The following is a 17,946-nucleotide window of genomic DNA, read 5'->3' as shown; positions in this document are numbered from 1 at the left end:
CGGGCTCCGGCCACAGACACAGCATTCCCTACATCCTTAATGTGTGTTTATATTCACACGCCTGACCTGGCAGCGATCCCTCCTGTGTGACACAAAGGGCAATGATTGGCATTTCCTCCAGACTGGGCAGGAAAGGGGCCAACTGGGGGCGGGGGGCGTTATTTAAAAGAATAATGAATGTCAGATGTGAACCCTGAATGACGTTTGCTAAATCATTGAGCAGCATAATTTGCTTTTTTTTTATTAATATTTTGTATTATTATTATTAATTAAAATTTTCTTTTCACTTTTTTTTTTAAATCTTTGTTGCATCTTAGTGCTGCAGATCTCCTGCTGACTGTTTGCAGCCACTTCCCGTCTACCTGCACTCCAGCGATGGCTGAATGTTATGTCTCAGAGCGGGTTTCCTGAAGGAGACAACAGTAGATCATGCCTGTGTAATGTGTTTTTTTAAATGGTCACTTGCAATCTCCATTGGAAAGCCATGTGACAGGGTGACAACACATGAGAGCATTTGGGGATAGGAACAGAGTGTTGTTACCCTCTAACAGGAAGGATCTTCACGGCAGGATCATCAGAGAGCAATTTAATGGAAGCTGCAGAGTCACACATAGCTCGCCTTATTTATTGGCTGGAGGACACCCAGCATCATCTAGATCTTTTCTCCCTGAGTCTGACCCCCCTTTCATTAATTGGATTTGAGCTCTTTCAATCATGGGGGCTCAGCATCACACGTGGGTGTTACATGTCAAATAACATAAAAATGTAGCCATCGACTTTCAGTATTAAATAGATAACTATATATCAAGTCGCGCTAAAAGTGAATAATGGAAAACTAAAGTCCATATATTGGTGTAATCCTCAGTTTTCAGACCGGGCTCCTTATGGATGTATGCTTACCAGAAAAGGCAAATATAAATGCAGGTTCTCTGTAGTGAATCTTGTCCCCTTGATGGAGGGCCGGAACCAGTAAACTCGTAGTGATTCAGTGGTCGTTGAATCATAAAATGAAATAAAAACCGCAATAGCGTAAAACCCAACAAATGATTTGAAGTGACTTATGACACCAATGTGATCATTCAATGGTTAACTCAAAAAATAAAGTTGTGTTGATATAGCCACCACCAATGTGAATGCTCACAAACTGATAGTTAACCACTTGCCGTCTGCTTACGGTAATAGTATTGCGGCAAAGTGGCTCGTTATCGTCTGACGACGTAGATCTACGTCATCAGATACTCCCCTTTCTCGGCGCCGCGCGCGCCGCCGGAGGCTCGCTCCCGCTGTATTCAGTCACAGCGGGAGTCGGGCCAGGGGAGGCCCTGCTCTTCCCCGATCGTCGGGGATCTAGTGTGGAGATCCGCCCGCTTGTGTAAACACAAGCGGGCGGATCTCTGAAGTGACAGGCAGGGTCAGATTGCAGGGTTCAGCATAGCTGAACCTGCGATCTGTCCCTGTGTCACTCAGTCACCTCCCCCCACACACGTCAGTAAGCACCAGGCATACATTAACCCCTCCCTCTCCAATAAAATTAACCCCTTCCCTGCCAGTGTCATTTTTACAGTAACAGTGCATATATATAGCACTGATTACTGCAGTAATGTCACCGGTACCCCCAAAAGTGTCAAAAAATGTCAGTCAAGGGTCCGATCTGTCCGCTGCAATGTCGCAGTCCCGCAAAAAAAAAAATCGCAGATCGCCGCCATTACTCGTTAAAAAAAAAAAACACCAAAAATGACAGAAATCTTTCCCTTAGTTAGTAAATGCAATAACTTTTGCGCAAACCAATCAAAATACGCTTATTGTGAATTTTTTTACCAAACATAGGTAGCAGAAAACAAATTGGCAAAAAAATAAAAAAAAATTTGATTTTTACATTTTTTTGGATGGAATTTCATATAAAAAAAAATGTGAAAAATATTGTTGTTTTTTCAAAATTTACGCTTTTTTTTGTTTATAGCGCAAAAAGTAAAAATCGCACAGGTGATCAAATACCACCAAAAGAAAGCTCTGTTTGTGAGAAAAAAAGGACGTAAATTTCGTTTGGGTACGGCGTCGCACGACCGCGCAATTGTCAGTTAAAGTCACACAGCGCCGAATCGCAAAAAGTGGCCCAGACGTAAGACAGCAAAATCCTCCGGTGGTAAAGTGGTTAAAAATGAAATGTTGTATTAAAAGAAAAGGAATTAAATCCCATGCAATAGGACACCAAAAGGTACCCCTTACCAAAGTGAGTAAGGGCAATCGCATATATCAATCAAGAGTCAGTGCTATCCTTCACCAGCTGAAATCGCCTCTTACCATGTGAAAGCAGTAAAAACGCCAAAGTGAATGGAAGAAATAACAAAAACACTTTAACTTCCGTGCTTATCCTTCACCGGCTGAAATCGCCTCTTACCAGATAAAAATTTAAAACAGGCCAAAGTGTATCAAGGCAGTCACGTGTACCACTTCAGAACTAGTCCTTTGAAAACGTCATCTGTGACGAAACGTCGTAAGGACACGGCGTACTGATGTCATCTGACATGCGACTAGGAAGTGCGGACGAGCGCAGTCGTCCGGCCGGCGGCTATACCATCAATGCTCTGTACTTCCTGACCAATTGTGAGTTTTATTCTTTTACTTTTAATAAAATTTAAAGTGTTTTTACACTATGGAAGCTGTTCTCTTTTTATCTGGGTTAGAACTTGCCTCAATACAAGCGTCCTTATCTATGGAGCCTGGTTTATCTACAAGTGTATTTATCATCTACATCTGGTAAGAGGCGGTTTCTCCTGGTGAAGGCTAGCACTAGTTCTGAAGTGGTACACGTGACTGCCTTGATACACTTTGGCCTATTTTAAATTTTTATCTGGTAAGAGGCGATTTCAGCCGGTGAAGGATAAGCACGGAAGTTAAAGTGTTTTTGTTATTTCTTCCATTCACTTTGGCGTTTTTACTGCTTTCACATGGTAAGAGGCGATTTCAGCTGGTGAAGGATAGCACTGACTCTTGATTGATATATGCGATTGCCCTTACTCACTTTGGTAAGTGGGTACCTTTTGGTGTCCTATTGCATGGGATTTAATTCCTTTTCTTTTAATACAACATTTCATTTTTAACTATCAGTTTGTGAGCATTCACATTGGTGGTGGCTATATCAACACAACTTTATTTTTTGAGTTAACCATTGAATGATCACATTGGTGTCATAAGTCACTTCAAATCATTTGTTGGGTTTTACGCTATTGCGGTTTTTATTTCATTTTATGATTCAACGACCACTGAATCACTACGAGTTTACTGGTTCCGGCCCTCCATCAAGGGGACAACATTCACTACAGAGAACCTGCATTTATATTTGCCTTTTCTGGTAAGCATACATCCATAAGGAGCCCGGTCTGAAAACTGAGGATTACACCAATATATGGACTTATATGGACTTTAGTTTTCCATTATTCACTTTTAGCGCAACTTGATATATAGTTATTTCACTGGGGTGTGGTCACACTTGAAGTTGCAGCTTTTTATTTGACTTCCATTAGCGCGGTTATTATTTCTATTTTTTAGTATTAAAGCGGTTGTAAACCCTAGAAGAAAAAAAAAAAAAAAAAACCTGCAAGACAAAGGCATAATGGGCTAGTATGCATAGCATACTAGCCCATTATGTGTAACTTACCTTAGAACGAAGCCCCGAAACGGACCCCCGGACATCGCTGCGGGCGCTGCCATGATCCCTCGCCGTCTCTTCCGGGTTCGGCGGCTCCGGCGCGGTGATTGGACGGAAGAGACGGCTCCGGCGTGATGATTGGCCGGAGCCGCGATGACGTCACTCCCGCGCATACGCGCGAGAGTGATTTTCCGGCAAGCTCCCGGCAAATTAATTGAAGGTCCCCCCCGGACCTTCAGAGCGCATGCGCCGCTCGCGAGAGCGGCTGCATGCACTGTAAATATCTCCTAAACCATGCCGGTTTAGGAGATATTATTTGTACCTACAGGTAAGCCTTATTATAGGCTTACCTGTAGGTAAAAGTGTCAAAAAGCGGGATACTACCGCTTTAAATAGATGTTAGCTAGGACTGTCTGCTGTTTTCAGGAAGCTATTTACAGACCCTCCCACCAGCTGCAATCTGCCTGCATGGCATAGAGAAGAACAGAGACCCAATACTGACATCAGTGCTTTTATATAATTGTATATATTGATATCAGAAAGGTTCTAAAAATGTAAAGCTAGGGGGAGGTGGAAGCAGTAAATGCAAAATAGAAGAAGATGAATCTTCAGTTTAAAAAAAAAAAAAAAATGTACAAAAAATAAATAAAAATGAAACCCAAATAAATTTTTTTTCGGAAAAAAAAAATAAAAACGCTAAATTGAGCATGATTCCCCCTAATGCCGTGACAGCACCCCCCCCCCCCCCCGTCCCCCCGTCCTGTGTGTGTTGTTACTGCAGGCAGGCCAGGGGTGGGCTCAGGTCCCGCAGAGAGGAGAGGAGCGGGCAGCTGCCAGCGAAGGATGAGGAGCCAAGGAGAGACGTCTGCCATGTCCCAGTATAACCTCCAAGTACCTCCCAGTGCCAGGGAACAGAGGAGCCATTGACTCACACTATACAGGTGGCAGCATTATGTAACAGCGGAGTGTATAGAACATTCATTCCCTGCATGGGCTTCCATTATCTAACATACAGATTTCTAGGGGGGCCACTTCACCCCCAAACTGGATCTGGGGGGCCATATCACCCAAATCCGAATCTGGGGGCCACTACACCCAAATCTGAACCTGGGGGCCACTACACCCAAATCTGAACCTGGGGGCCACTTCACCCGAAACTAAATCTGGGGGCCACTACACCTGAAAACTGAATGTGGGGGCAACTTCACCCAAAACTAAATCTGGGGGGCACTTCACCCAAAACTGAACTTCAGGGCCACTTCACCCAAAACTGAACTTGGGGGCCACTTCACTCAAAAACTGAATCTGGGGACCACTTCATACAACTGAATAAAAAAAATGTGAAAAATATTTTTTTTTTTTCAGAATTGTCGCTCTTTTTTTGTTTATAGCGCAAAAAGTAAAAATCGCACAGGTGATCAAATACCACCAAAAGAAAGCTCTGTTTGTGGGGAAAAAAAAGACGTCAATTTCATTTGGGTGCAGCATCACGACCACGCAATTTTCCGTTAAATTCATGCAGTGCCGAATCGCAAAAGAGGGCCTGGTCATTGAGCAGCCAAATCCTCCGGGGCTTAAGTGGTTAATGCAGCCTATCAGTGCCCATCAGTGCAGCCTCATTAATGCCCATTAGTGCAGCCCAACAATGCAGCCTGTTTAGTGCCCATTAGTGCAGCTTCACCAGTGCCCATTAGTGAAGCCCATCAAGGTAGCCTATCAGTGCCCATCAGTGCAGCTTTATCAGTGCCCATTAGTGAAGCCCTTTATTGCAGCCCCATCAGTGCCAATGAGTGTCCATCAGTGCAGGTTATCAGTGCCCATTGGTGCCGCCTATAAGTGCAGCTTCATCAGTGTTCATCAATGCAGCCTCATCAGTGCCCATCAGTGCAGCCTCATCAGTGCCTCCTTATCAGTGCCCATCAACGCAGCCTATCAGTGCCCATCAGTGCAGCCTATCAGTGTCCATCAGTGCAGCCTCATTAATGCCCATTAGTGCAGTCCAACAATGCAGCCTCATCAGTGCCCATTAGTGCAGCTTCACCAGTGCCCATTAGTGAAGCCCATCAAGGCAGCCTATCAGTGCCCATCAGTGCAGCTTTATCAGTGCCCATTAGTGAAGCCCTTCAATGCAGCCTCATCAGTGCCAATTAGTACAGTCCATCAGTGCAGCCTCATCAGTGTCCATTAGTGCAGCCCATCAATGCAGCCTATCAGTGCCCATCAGTGCAACCTGCTCAGCACACATCAGCGAAGAAGAAAAATTACTCTTTTGCAAAATAGTATAACAGATTTTCATTTAGTCTTTTTTGTTTAGCAAAAAAAAAAATGCCACCAAAAAAAGCCAGTATAATAGTCCATTAGAGATTTAGTTCCCTTCGAATGGCAGGACTCCCCTCCTACCTACCTACATATCCTTCAGACCCAAAAGATAAGTCTATAAAATAAGATAATAAAATAAATAAGTCTATAAAATAAGACTCATTTTGTCCCCTTGTTACTCTCAGTTCGGTCTGAGCTGGAGGCATGGGAGAAAGTACAAACCACTTGGCTGGGCATGACAAACATCCTTAAGATGGTGATCCTCCCTAAGTTTTTATATCTTTTTTAAGATGGTCCCTATACAACTCCCCAAGGTCTTTTTCCTTAAAAGGATAAGTCCACCCTAAAACTAAAATCCCAGCATCTATAGACATCCACGATCTAACACTAACCGATCTAGCCCTATAAAGAAGAAATCGGTATACTTGCCTTTTTTGAAGCCGATCTGATCCGGTCTCCAGTGGCAGGAGCTCTGCAGAGGACACAGACAACAATGGCTGTGAAATGAACTATGGGGCTTCCGTTGTCGGATATGTCCTCTGCACCCACCTCAACAGCGAAGCCACGGCTAACAGTTCACCGTGGGATCAGGTTGGAACGCCTTCAAAAAAAGGTATGTATGCTGATTCTTTACAGAAGAAGATTTACTTGTAAATGCAGGGTGGACTTCTACTTTAAGGCATGTCGGGAATTTCCTAGAATTGTTTGCCATGGTAAGCCTCCACGTCTATCATATGACCTTATGCGTAATTTAAAGTCAAGGGGAGGTCTAGGCCTATCAGTCCTTCTGTTGTATTACCAGGCCACGTCTTTACTGGATATAGTTAATTGGAATTTGAACACGCATGAGAAGCTTTGGGTTTCTTTGGAAAAGACTATGGCGGGGCGTAACTTGGCTCACGCTCCCTGGCTTCCCCATGCCTCCAGGGGACTATCCATCTTGGTCTCTCCCCTCTCTACTGCGACCCTAACTATCTGGGATGGACTTAGGAAATTTTCTCTTGCTTGACTGCCCTAGTCTCTTTCCCCATTAGGAGGATATCCTTGGTTTACCTCTTGGGAAGTCTTGGCCTTTTTTAGGTCCTGGGGGGAGCACAGGAAATTTGCTGCTTTTGGTTTATGACTAGTTCCCCCTTCCTTGCCCCCCCCCCATCCCCTCTCACATCCCCCCCCCCCCCATTGTTTATGTAGATTCAGTAGATAGGTGCTCTTTGTACCTTTTTTTCCTTTTATGTTCTGTATGGAACCCCACGGATGTTTCATTTTGGGGGTTTTTTCTGCAGTGCATGTGGGAAGGTCTGTATTTACAATATTTTCTTACTGCTCTTTAAAATAAAGATTAAAAAAAAAAAAGAAAGCCAATAGTCAGAAATGAAAACCCTTTTTATATGCACTCACTAATATATAAAATCTATCATAATCATAATAATAATTTCTCTAAAGTAAATTGTCAGTTTTATGTAGAGTTTAATGGGCAGAGCCACCCACTGATAAGCACGGTCAGACCGGTGTCTTTCAGTAAAGCGAGCCTTGTAAATATATACAGTATATATATATATATATATATATATATATATATATAGTAACAATCCCGTCTACTACGCTGAGTCACAGATGTGCGCAGTAATTGGACACAGATAAGACAGATCAATTTCCAGGAGTTGCAACATCTTGTGATACTTTTATAAACATAAAAACACCCTGAAGCGGCGATCTGAAGAACATCTGTTGGTGGGGCCGGCGTCAGACCCCGTTACATCCCCCGCAGGAATTCGCTCTTTGTACAAAAAAAATTGCAAAGTTGTTGTTCACTTGTTATAAAATCGTTGCTTATGTAAAAGAGATGCTAAAGCAGAACTCTAGGTCGACAGATAAGGACACAGCTAATATTTTTAGGTGTGAAACTTTTTTTACTAGTTAAAGACTATCTGAAAATGAAAAATGAAATCCATTCCCCTGCTATTGTGTGGCCCTGATACATCATGTTGCAATATCACTTATGAAGTGATAATTAGTGCTTAAGGCATGCTGCAATGATACTACAATACTGATTGAAAGGCCACTCTAGCATACCTTGAAATTTAGGCCTGGGAAAAAAATATATGAAAAAAGTGGTAGTTGATCCGGGGAATCTAGTTACATAGTCACCCCATGGACAGGGTGACCCTGTCCATGGGGTGACACATAGTGTATGGCCAGCCTAAGACAACCCTGTCCATGGGGTGACAACACTGCTGTGATCTCACTGCAGAAGGAGCAGCGTTGTCATCCATTTACAGAAAGTGCGAAAATAATGGATTTACTGACAGGGTGACCCTGTCCATGGGGGGACAACACGGCTGTGATCCCACTGCAGAAGGAGCAGCGTTGTCACCCGTTTACAGAAAGTGGAAAAATAATGGATCTACTGACAGGGTGGCCCTATCAATGGGGTGACAACACTGCTGTGATCTCACTGCAGAAGGAACAGCGTTGTCACCCGTTTACAGAAAATGGAAAAATAATGGATCTACTGACAGGGTGACCCTGTCCATGGGGTGAAACATAGTGTATGGCCAGCTTAAGACAACCCTGTCCATGGGGTGACAACACTGCTGTGATCTCACTGCAGAAGGAAGAGCGTTGTCACCCATTTACAGAAACTGGAAAAATAATGGATCTACTGACAAGGATGACCCTGTCCATGGGGTGACAACACTGTGATCTCACTGCAGAAGGAACAGTGTTGTCCCCCGTTTACAGAAAGGGCAAAAATAATCGATCTACTGACAGGGTGACCCTGTCCATGGGGTGACAAATAGTGTATGGCCAGCTTAAGACAACCCTGTCCATGGGGTGACAACACTGCTGTCATCTCACCGCAGAAGGAGCAGCGGTGTCACCAGTTTTCAGAAATTGGAAAAATAATGAATCTACTAACAGGGTGACCCTGCCCATGGGGGGACAACACTGCTGTGATCTCACTGCAGAAGGGACATCGTTGTCACCCGTTTACAGAAAGAGGAAAAATAATGGATCTACTGACAGGGTGACCCTGTCCATGGGGTGACATATAGTGTATGGCCAGGTTAAGACAACCCTGTCCATGGGGGGACAACACTGCTGTGATCTCACTGCAGAAGGAAGAGCGTTGTCATCTATTTACAGAAACTGGAAAAATAATGGATCTACTAACAGGGTGACCCTGTCCATGGGGTGACAACACTGCTGTGATCCCACTGTAGAAGGAACAGCGTTGTCACCCATTTACAGAAACTGGAAAAATAATGGATCTTCTGACAAGGGTGACTCTGTCCATGGGGTTACACATAGTGTATGGCCAGCTTAAGACAACCCTGTCCATGGGGTGACAACACTGCTGTGATCTTACTGCAGAAGGAACAGCGTTGTCACCGTTTACAGAATGTGGAAAAATAATGGATCTACTAACAGGGTGACCCTGTCCATGGGGTGACAACACTGCTGGGATCTCACTGCAGAAGGAACAGTGTTGTCACCCGTTTACAGAAAGTGCAAAAATAATGGATCTACTAACAGGGTGACCCTGTCCATGGGGGGGGGACAACACTGCTGTGATCTCACCGCAGAAGTAGCAGCGTTGTCACTCGTTTACAGAAAGTCTAAAAGTAATGGCTCTACTGACAGGGTGACATATACTGAATGGCCAGCTTAAGACAACCCTGTCCATGGGGTGACAACACTGCTGTGATCTCAATGCAGAAGGAGCAGCAATGTCACCCATTTACAGAAAATGGAAAAATAATGGATCTACTGACAAGGATGACCCTGTCCATGGGGTGACAACACTGCTGGGATCTCACTGCAGAAGGAACAGCGTTGTCACCCGTTTACAGAAAGTACAAAAATAATCGATCTACTGACAGGGTAACCCTGTCCACGGGGTGACAACACTGCTGTGATCTCACTGCAGAAGGAACAGCGTTGTCACCCAGTAACAGAAAGTGGAAAAAAATTACTCTACTGACAGGATGACCCTGTCCATGGGGTGACACATAATGTATGGCCAGCTTAAGACAACCCTGTCCATGGGGTGACAACACTACTGTGATCTCACTGCAGAAGGAACAACGTTGTCACCGGTTTTCAGAAAGTGGAAAGATAATGGATCTACTAACAGGGTGACCCTGTCCATGGGGGGAGGGGGGGGGCAACACTGCTGTGATCTCACCACAGAAGGAGCAGCATTGTCACCCATTTACAGGAAATCTAAAAGTAATGGATCTACTGACAGGGTGACCCTGTCCATGGGGTGACATATAGTGTATGGCCAGCTTAAGACAACCCTGTCCATGGGGTGACAACACTGCTGTGATCTCACTGCAGAAGGACGAACGTTGTCACCCGTTACAGAAAGTGTATAAATAATGGATCTATTGACAGGGTGAACAGGTAATGAAACTATGTTACTGGAGGGGGGTGCTCAGAATTGCAAAGACTGCTGTGTCAATGCAACTTGCATCATATGTGTCATTTTGTATGTTACCTGCAGTTCCATGTTAATGTAAACTGGCATATATACTGTGAAACATTAACACACATTAATATTCTGATTCTATGAGTCTTTGAGGACAGGACTGATACTCTTACATAAGCTCCGTTGGGAGAGGCCACACTGGGAACAGTCAAGTTAAGTAGAAATTGGAATAAGTCGGAGCAGAGTTCCTGAGAATTCCAGCCAGGGAAGGAGACCAAATCGCACACTAAGCTCCCTCCTCCCACCTTATCCCGGCTCCATCTGAATACACAGCGCTCGCCCACAAACAAATGGGAAACAGACTTCAGCGTAACCAGAACCGCGCAGTCTATAATCGGCTATTGTTCAGAACATTTTGGTCACATACTCCTAAAATTCAGATATATATTTAAAAATTAATCCTTTTTTTCTGCACTATAACATTCCAACAGCTGATCTAAGACGAAAGCTCTTATGTTGCCTTCATATTAGAGGGTCAGTCCACCCAAAATGGTGGGCTACATCATCATTAAATACCGTCCATGTGTCGGCATCAATCCCATTACTTTTAATGTGGAAAATAAAAGAATCGAAAAGCAATAAACCAATAAACTGCTCCATACATCACACGGCTGGCTTGTCCAATCATTTTTATTTTTTTTATTTTTATTATTTGATCCTGCAAAAATCAATCTAATGCATATCTGTAGCACCTTCCTAGGTTGGTTCTAGGTTAGGTAAATTTAGTTCTGGCTCACTGTATCCAGTGGAGCTGCATTTCATTGCTAGGCAAATTTAGCTCTGGCTCACTGTAATCACTTTAGCTCTGTTTAACCACTTGCCGACCGCTCACATGGAGCGTACTGCGGCTAAATGGCTCGTTATCGTCCAGTGACGTAGGTCTACGTCGCTGGATAGCTCCCCTTGTGGGCGGCGCGCGCGCGCCGCCGGAGCCTCGCTCCTGCTGTATTCAGACACAGCGGGAGTCGGGCCAGGGGTGGAGAGGCGGTGAACACCGCCGCTCTTCCCCGATCGTCGGCGATCGAGTGAGGAGATCCGCCCGCTTGTGTAAACAAAGCGGGCGGATCTCCTCTGTGACAGGCAGGGACAGATTACAGGATTCAGCATAGCTGAACCTGCGATCTGTGCCTGTGTCACACTATCCCCTCCCCCCACACACGTTAGTAAGCACCAGGCATACATTAAGCCCCCGTTCACACTGGGGCGACCTGTCAGGCGACCTGGTCGCCTGACAGGTCGCCATAGGTCGCCTTCCATAGAGAAGCTGCGGACCCGTTCTAATGGGAGCGACACAAGTCGCTCCGACTTAGAAAAAGGGTCCGGAGCTTCTTTGGGGCGACCCGGAGCGACCTGCATAGACTTCAATGTTATGAAGTCCGTGCCGACCGCTCCGAGGTCGCGGTGCGAGCAGCGCGCCGCGACCTATGAGGTTGCCCGGCAAAGTAGCGTCGCCCCAGTGTGAACGGGGCCTTAACCCCTTGATCACCAATACAGTTAACCCCTTCCCTGCCAGTGTCATTATTACAGTAACAGTGCATATTTTTAGCACTGATTACTGTAGTAATGTCACTGGTACCCCCGAAAGTGTCAAAAATGTCAGTCAGGGGTCCGATCTGTCCGCTGCAATGCTGAGTCCCGCAAAAAAAAATCACAGATCGCCGCCATTACTAGTTTAAAAAAAAACAATAAAAATGACATAAATTTCCCGTAGTTAGTGGCTGCGATAACTTTTGCCCAAACCAATCAAAATACGCTTATTGCAATTTTTTTTACCAAAAATATGTAGCAGAAAACAAATTGGCCTAAAATGTTAAAAAATTTAGATTTTTACATTTTTTTGGGGGGGGGGGGGGGAATTTCAAATTAAATTTTTTTTAAAAAATATTGTTATTTTTTCAATATTGTCGCTCTTTTTTTGTTTATAGCGCAAAAAGTAAAAACCGCACAGGTGATCAAATACCACCAAAAGAAAGCTCTATTTGTGGGGGGAAAAAAGACATAAATCTAATTTGGGTACAGCATCGCACGACCGCGCAATTGTCTGTTAAAGTAACACAGTGCCAAATCGCAAAATATGGCCTGGTCAGGAATGGGGTAAAATCTTCCGGTCTTAACGCGGTTAAAAATACGCTCATTGGGAATTTTTTTTGTCATTTTGGCCTAAATATATGACAAAAATTGAATATATTGGATATTTTTTAACTGTCAAAGTAGAAAAATATTGTTATTTTTTCAAAATTGTCGCTCTTTTTTTAATAATATCGCAAAAAATGAAAAGCGCAGAGGTGATCAAATACCACCAAAAGAAAGCTCTGTTTGTGAGAAAGAAACGACGTAAATTTAGTTTGGGTACGGCGTTGCACGACCGCGCAATTGTCAGTTAAAGTCACGCAGTGCCAAGTTGCAAAAAGTGGCCTGGACGTAAAGCAGGAAAATCCTCCGGTCCTAAAGTGGTTAATTGTGTTCTGTGTTTCAGTGGTTACAAAAAGCTTCCTCACATTTCATCTGCCTGTCTCTAGTACCTCCCAGCAGTGTAGGTGGCTCTGCGTGTGAGTGCACGCAGGGTAGGCAGGGATCTGCAAGAGCCGGAGGTGGCGGAACGGAGTTCCACCACATTCCAGCTGAAAAAAGGCCTGGGTGCGAGGGCCACATAAATTGTCCTGGCAGGCCGGATTCGGCCCACGAGCCTTGTGTTTGACACTTGGGCTCTAGAGAGTATTTTTCTCTGTGTAGAAGATCCCAGCCTATGGGGGGCTTTTTGCCTCCGAGGCAATCCTGCCATGTGCCTGAGGTTCATGGAGGTCTCAGTTGAGCTGGCAGGAGGCCTACTTTGCTGAGAGTTGCTGAATCAGACTGAGGGGCAGTCGTTTGAGGATCTAGTCTGATACCATGGGGTGAAAGTGTCTAGAAGATATTGGAAAAGGGCCACCAATTATCCAAGGACATTCATGAGAACAGACTGGTGAGGTAGATCCTTGTGCTGCCGCCATCCCTCTTATGCTAGAGTCAGCGGGTTTAAAGGGGACAATGTGTCTGGTGCCCTGAAAATCTCAATCCATTTAATTCTTAGTGAAAGGACTTTGCTCGTATGTCCAAGAGTAAGATTAATCTCCTTAGGTTGCTACTAACAAAGCTCAGTTCATCCTTTACTTGTGCAAGGACTTGGCTTACAGTTTCTAAAGGAGAAAGTTTAGTGTCCTCAAATTAAAGGCTACTAAAGGTTACTGGAGTATCCTACCATTACCTGCTACCTATCCTAGTTCAAGTTTTCATTAGGCATCCAAAAAAAGCATATCCCTAGACTGGTTAATGACCCCGAAAAGTGATCAGAATTGTGCGTCTAGCTGCGGGGCGATTTTATTTTGGGGAAAAGAACCCTGGGCATCTACTCAGCAGCTCCTATGAAGGTAACTCTACATATTGGTAGTGAAATACAGTTAATAATTGTGTAGCACCCTACTAGTGTAGAGTAGGCTGCTAGGTAAAATTATTTAAGCTCCTCTGTAATTAATAGAGCAGGGATTGATTGTTTAGGTCTGCTCAGTGTCTCACAGGCTGCTGCTCTGATTACTTTCCCTTGTATTGTAGAGTATTCTAGTGGGAGGAAGAACAGAGTAAGTAGCCTGAAACTGAATGGGCCAATCTCTGGGGAGGTTTGCCCAGAAGGTGGTGGAAGAGCTCATAAATAGACTGGGGCCTGAGGCAGAGCTGTAGTGTTCCTGGATCCAGTCCTGCTGGAGAAGACCCCCGTGCAGGGACTCTGCCCCTTGGGCAGGATTTTTGAAGGTGCCACCTTGAAGACATAAAGGTCCCAGCTGAGGCTTCAGCTGGAGAGAGGGGAGGCCTATTCCCAAAAGCATAGCCCTGGAGTTCGTTTGGGTCTGGAGAAGCTCACTGGAGAGATTAACAGAAGGAAGTTGGAGGAGAAGTGTCCAACTGTCCTATGGTGGTGAGAGTTCGTGTCTCTCCAAATGGAAAGGGCCCAGTGGATATTGGAAAGAGGCAATCGATGATCCTGTGGCCGTGTTAGTAACAGACCCTGGTCCTGGAAGTTATTGGCTGTGGGCAGCTTTATTCAGTCCATTGGAAAGAGAGCTCTTGTCTCATACCATCAAAAGATTCTGTGGGACATTTTTGTGTAGCTCAGAAAGCTAGATAAGGGTCCTCAAAGCTTTCAGTTCTCCAGATCTGGGGTACCCCATGCCCCCTCACCCCATCCAAGTTCTATGTCCCAGAAAACCTAAAAAAAAAAAACCCTAGACTGCTCCTTTGAGCCAGTAAAAAATAGAGAAAATGCTATGCTCCTGATTGTGAGTGACCTAACTGGACCACCACCACCATCACCAGTGGCTTTTTCGGGGGTGTGCTACAATTGCTAGAGTTGATCAGAATATTGATGTAATTATTTGTCAGTATACATTAAGCCAACATAAGACAATGAACCAACCACATGGGATTATCCACTTACCGCATCCTCTGTCCCATTCTTGCAAGTCTTCCATGTGTGAGTGTCATTGCTGACCTGGACCTTGTACGATGTCACCCAGTCATCCCTGAAAGGAAACCATGTAACAAATATGAAACAATGTAATTTTAAAATAAATTGTATATAACTGCTAGGTTCATCACTTTCACCCCCCTCCATGAACCCCTATAAATACACCTATAATGATTCAAGGATTTTAAATGGCCTCAGTAGTACTTTATTTAACCTAATTGAAACATTTAACAAATAATACATAACCAAAACAAAATGAACCATACCTGATAAATACCATGACAACTATTAGACACTAACCCCGTTCACACTGGGGCGACCTGTCAGGCGACCTGGTCGCCTGACAGGTCGCCATAGGTCGCCTGCCATAGAGAAGCTGTGGACCCGTTCTAATAGGAGCGACACAAGTCGCTCCGACTTAGAAAAAGGGTCCGGAGCTTCTTTGGGGCAACCCGGAGCGACCTGCATTGACTACAATGTTATGAAGTCCGTGCCGGCCGCTCCGAGGTCGTGGTGCGAGCTGCGCACCGAGACCTGTAAGGTCGCCCCGGCAAGTAGCATCGCCCCAGTGTGAACGGGGTCTAAAAAGGGGCCGTTGATATCAGAAAGGATTGACTGTGGTCCAACCCTAACCCCAACTGAAGCCCACTATCTTGAGGACAGCGACAAATTGACCATTTTCTGCCTTTACAGTTACTCAATTAAGACAACGAAAAGGGGAAGCGCCATACCACCAGATAGGCCCCATATTAGGTACCCATCCCACTATTCCAAAGACCCCTACCTGCCAAGCTGTCCATTTCTTATAATATTGCCCAGTTGGCATCCAAAAAAAACGGGGCTGGGACTACTTTTTCCTCTCCACACTTTTGAAATAATCCCCCAGAAACCACCACGGTTCCTACCCCTATAACTCCACAGCTACACTAGATAGCCTTTTCACAGCATCTACCAAATAACTATCTTAAAGTAATTGTAAAGCTTCTGTTTTTTTTTTTATTTAACAAACATGTTATACTTACCTGCTCTGTACAATGGTTTTACACAGAGCAGCCCTGATCCTCCTCCTCCTCCCCTGCCGGCGCTCCTGGCCCCTCTCTTCTGCCAAGTGCCCACATAGCAAGAGGCTTGCTATGAGGACACTCGTGCATGCTCACTCCTGAGTCCTGCTCGGTCCATCCATAAGACACACAGAGCGGGGCTCAGCCCTGCCCCCAGCTCCCTCGTTAATGTCTCTGATTGACAGCAGGGGGAGCCAATGGCTCCTCCTGCTGTATCTGAGTCAATAAGGAGCGAGAGAGCTTCAGCTCTCGTGCACATTGCTGGATCGAGATTGAGTTTAGGTATGTATTTAGGGGGACTGAGGGGGAAGCTGCATGTAGAAGGTTTTTAATTTACTGCATAGAATGTAGTACGTTCAAAAACTTGACAATACAACCACACATCATCTGGGAGGACTATACAGGACACAGACCAACTGCTCTGGTGGAGAAATCACTCTGAAACAAGCATCATGACAACGCTATTTAATATGAGAACGAACTATATCCCAAATGCGACAGTTTCTATGTCCTAATTTTTGGACCCTTTTTGTGGAGCCTGGGCCCCTCCTCCTCCCTGCCGCCTACATATTCCACCCCAATCTCCACCATCTCCTTCCTAGTCTTTGGGGTGGTGTGAGACGAGGGTGTGACCCTGACCGGGAAATCCTCTGACCTATTTCTCCCTGATGTGCTACAACTCACTTTTAATGCAAGCGACTATTTATGCACCTGTGACCATATTGAGGACACCCTAAAGTGGACCAATGTTATATAGACCCCTGAAGAAGAGCAAACATACGCAATTATTGAAATATCGAAACGCGTTGGGTCTCTGTGGCTCACCAAGGGTTCCCCTCTGCCACACATAGTCACATTTTTTGCATTATTTGTCACTTTATTACATTTTATATGGGAATCTATATGTTATGTTTGTATTTTCAAAAAATTTGTATCAATAAATTATTATTTTTTATCAAATGAGCAGTTGCCTGTTATAGTCCCAATTAGGGGGTCTCTCCTTCTTGCTACTCTGTTTAATGCAGGGATGAGGGCAAACTGACTCTTGGACTCTCTTCTAGACCCAACCATTTATCTTTTAATACAACCACTTTAAGGTTACAAAATGAACCTAAAGGGGAACCAAACTGTTAAAATAAGAAATTGCTAGAAGGCAGTTTATTCTTCTGCCAAAAAGAGGTCAAATGCCAAAATGAAGCCCAAACTCCTGTGCTCATGCTCAGCAATTACTTCATCACTGGCCAGAGAAGAGTGTCTCAGTACCCAAAGAAGCAGCAGAGAAAATGGCAGCCATGGCAGATGCAGAGATGGTTGAGAGACTGGGTTGTTAGTGGTGGTGTATGACACTCTATAATATGTTGCTCATACATGCCTAATATAGCAAGAGCCCACCCACCCAGAAAGCTTTAGCTCCACTTTAAACACACCTATTGAAAAAAGAAGCAACTTGTGCACTCAAGTGTGGATGGACCCTGGGGCAGGTGGTCACATTAGACTATGGTCCTGTCCCCAGAACGGTCCTGAAGGTACTCTTAGGGTTTCAGTGTGTCGGAGCTGTGTGGCATACTCACGTCCATATTGAGTTCTTGCCCTGTGTGATGACTGCGGTAAAGTTGGTTAGTCTCCTGGCATCTATTTCCAACCACTGCTTCTTGTTCGTTTCACCAGCGCACCAGGCACCATCGTAGAAGTCATCATCATAGATCCCGGACTGATTGAGAAGAAGAGAAATATAAGGTGTAAGCTACTTGTGCTTCTTAACTGACCTATTGATCAACTTCTGTACAATCAGGATGCCCATACTTGGACTGACGAGCAAAATGTTGTTCCTTTTTGGCCGACTTAACTCTCCCCTTCCAAAATACTCTGTAGTGCTAGAGAAGTCTACTCTTTTTTACTGAGATGAGAGCTAGTAGAGGAAGGA

General features: G+C 44.7%; 1 protein-coding gene across 2 annotated transcripts in view; it reads right to left on the bottom strand.

The window, feature by feature from the left end:
• LOC309555723 (inactive carboxypeptidase-like protein X2) overlaps positions 1-17,946 on the bottom strand; it is a 129,098-nt gene that overhangs the window by 59,429 nt on the left and 51,723 nt on the right. For both annotated transcript variants that reach the window (XM_082257791.1, XM_082257792.1), the window contains 2 exons: positions 17,594-17,733; positions 14,932-15,016 (listed from right to left, as the gene is read on the bottom strand). In XM_082257791.1, coding sequence (XP_082113917.1) covers positions 14,932-15,016; positions 17,594-17,733 — 225 coding nt within the window. The remainder of the gene's footprint in view (positions 1-14,931; positions 15,017-17,593; positions 17,734-17,946) is intronic.

The sequence above is a fragment of the Pelophylax lessonae genome (genome assembly GCF_965119305.1).
Source record: "Pelophylax lessonae genome assembly, chromosome: 1".
Taxonomy (NCBI): Eukaryota; Metazoa; Chordata; class Amphibia; order Anura; family Ranidae; genus Pelophylax; species Pelophylax lessonae.
The sequence above is the reverse complement of the archived record's forward strand: the minus strand, read 5'-3'. Positions and strand labels throughout refer to the sequence as shown.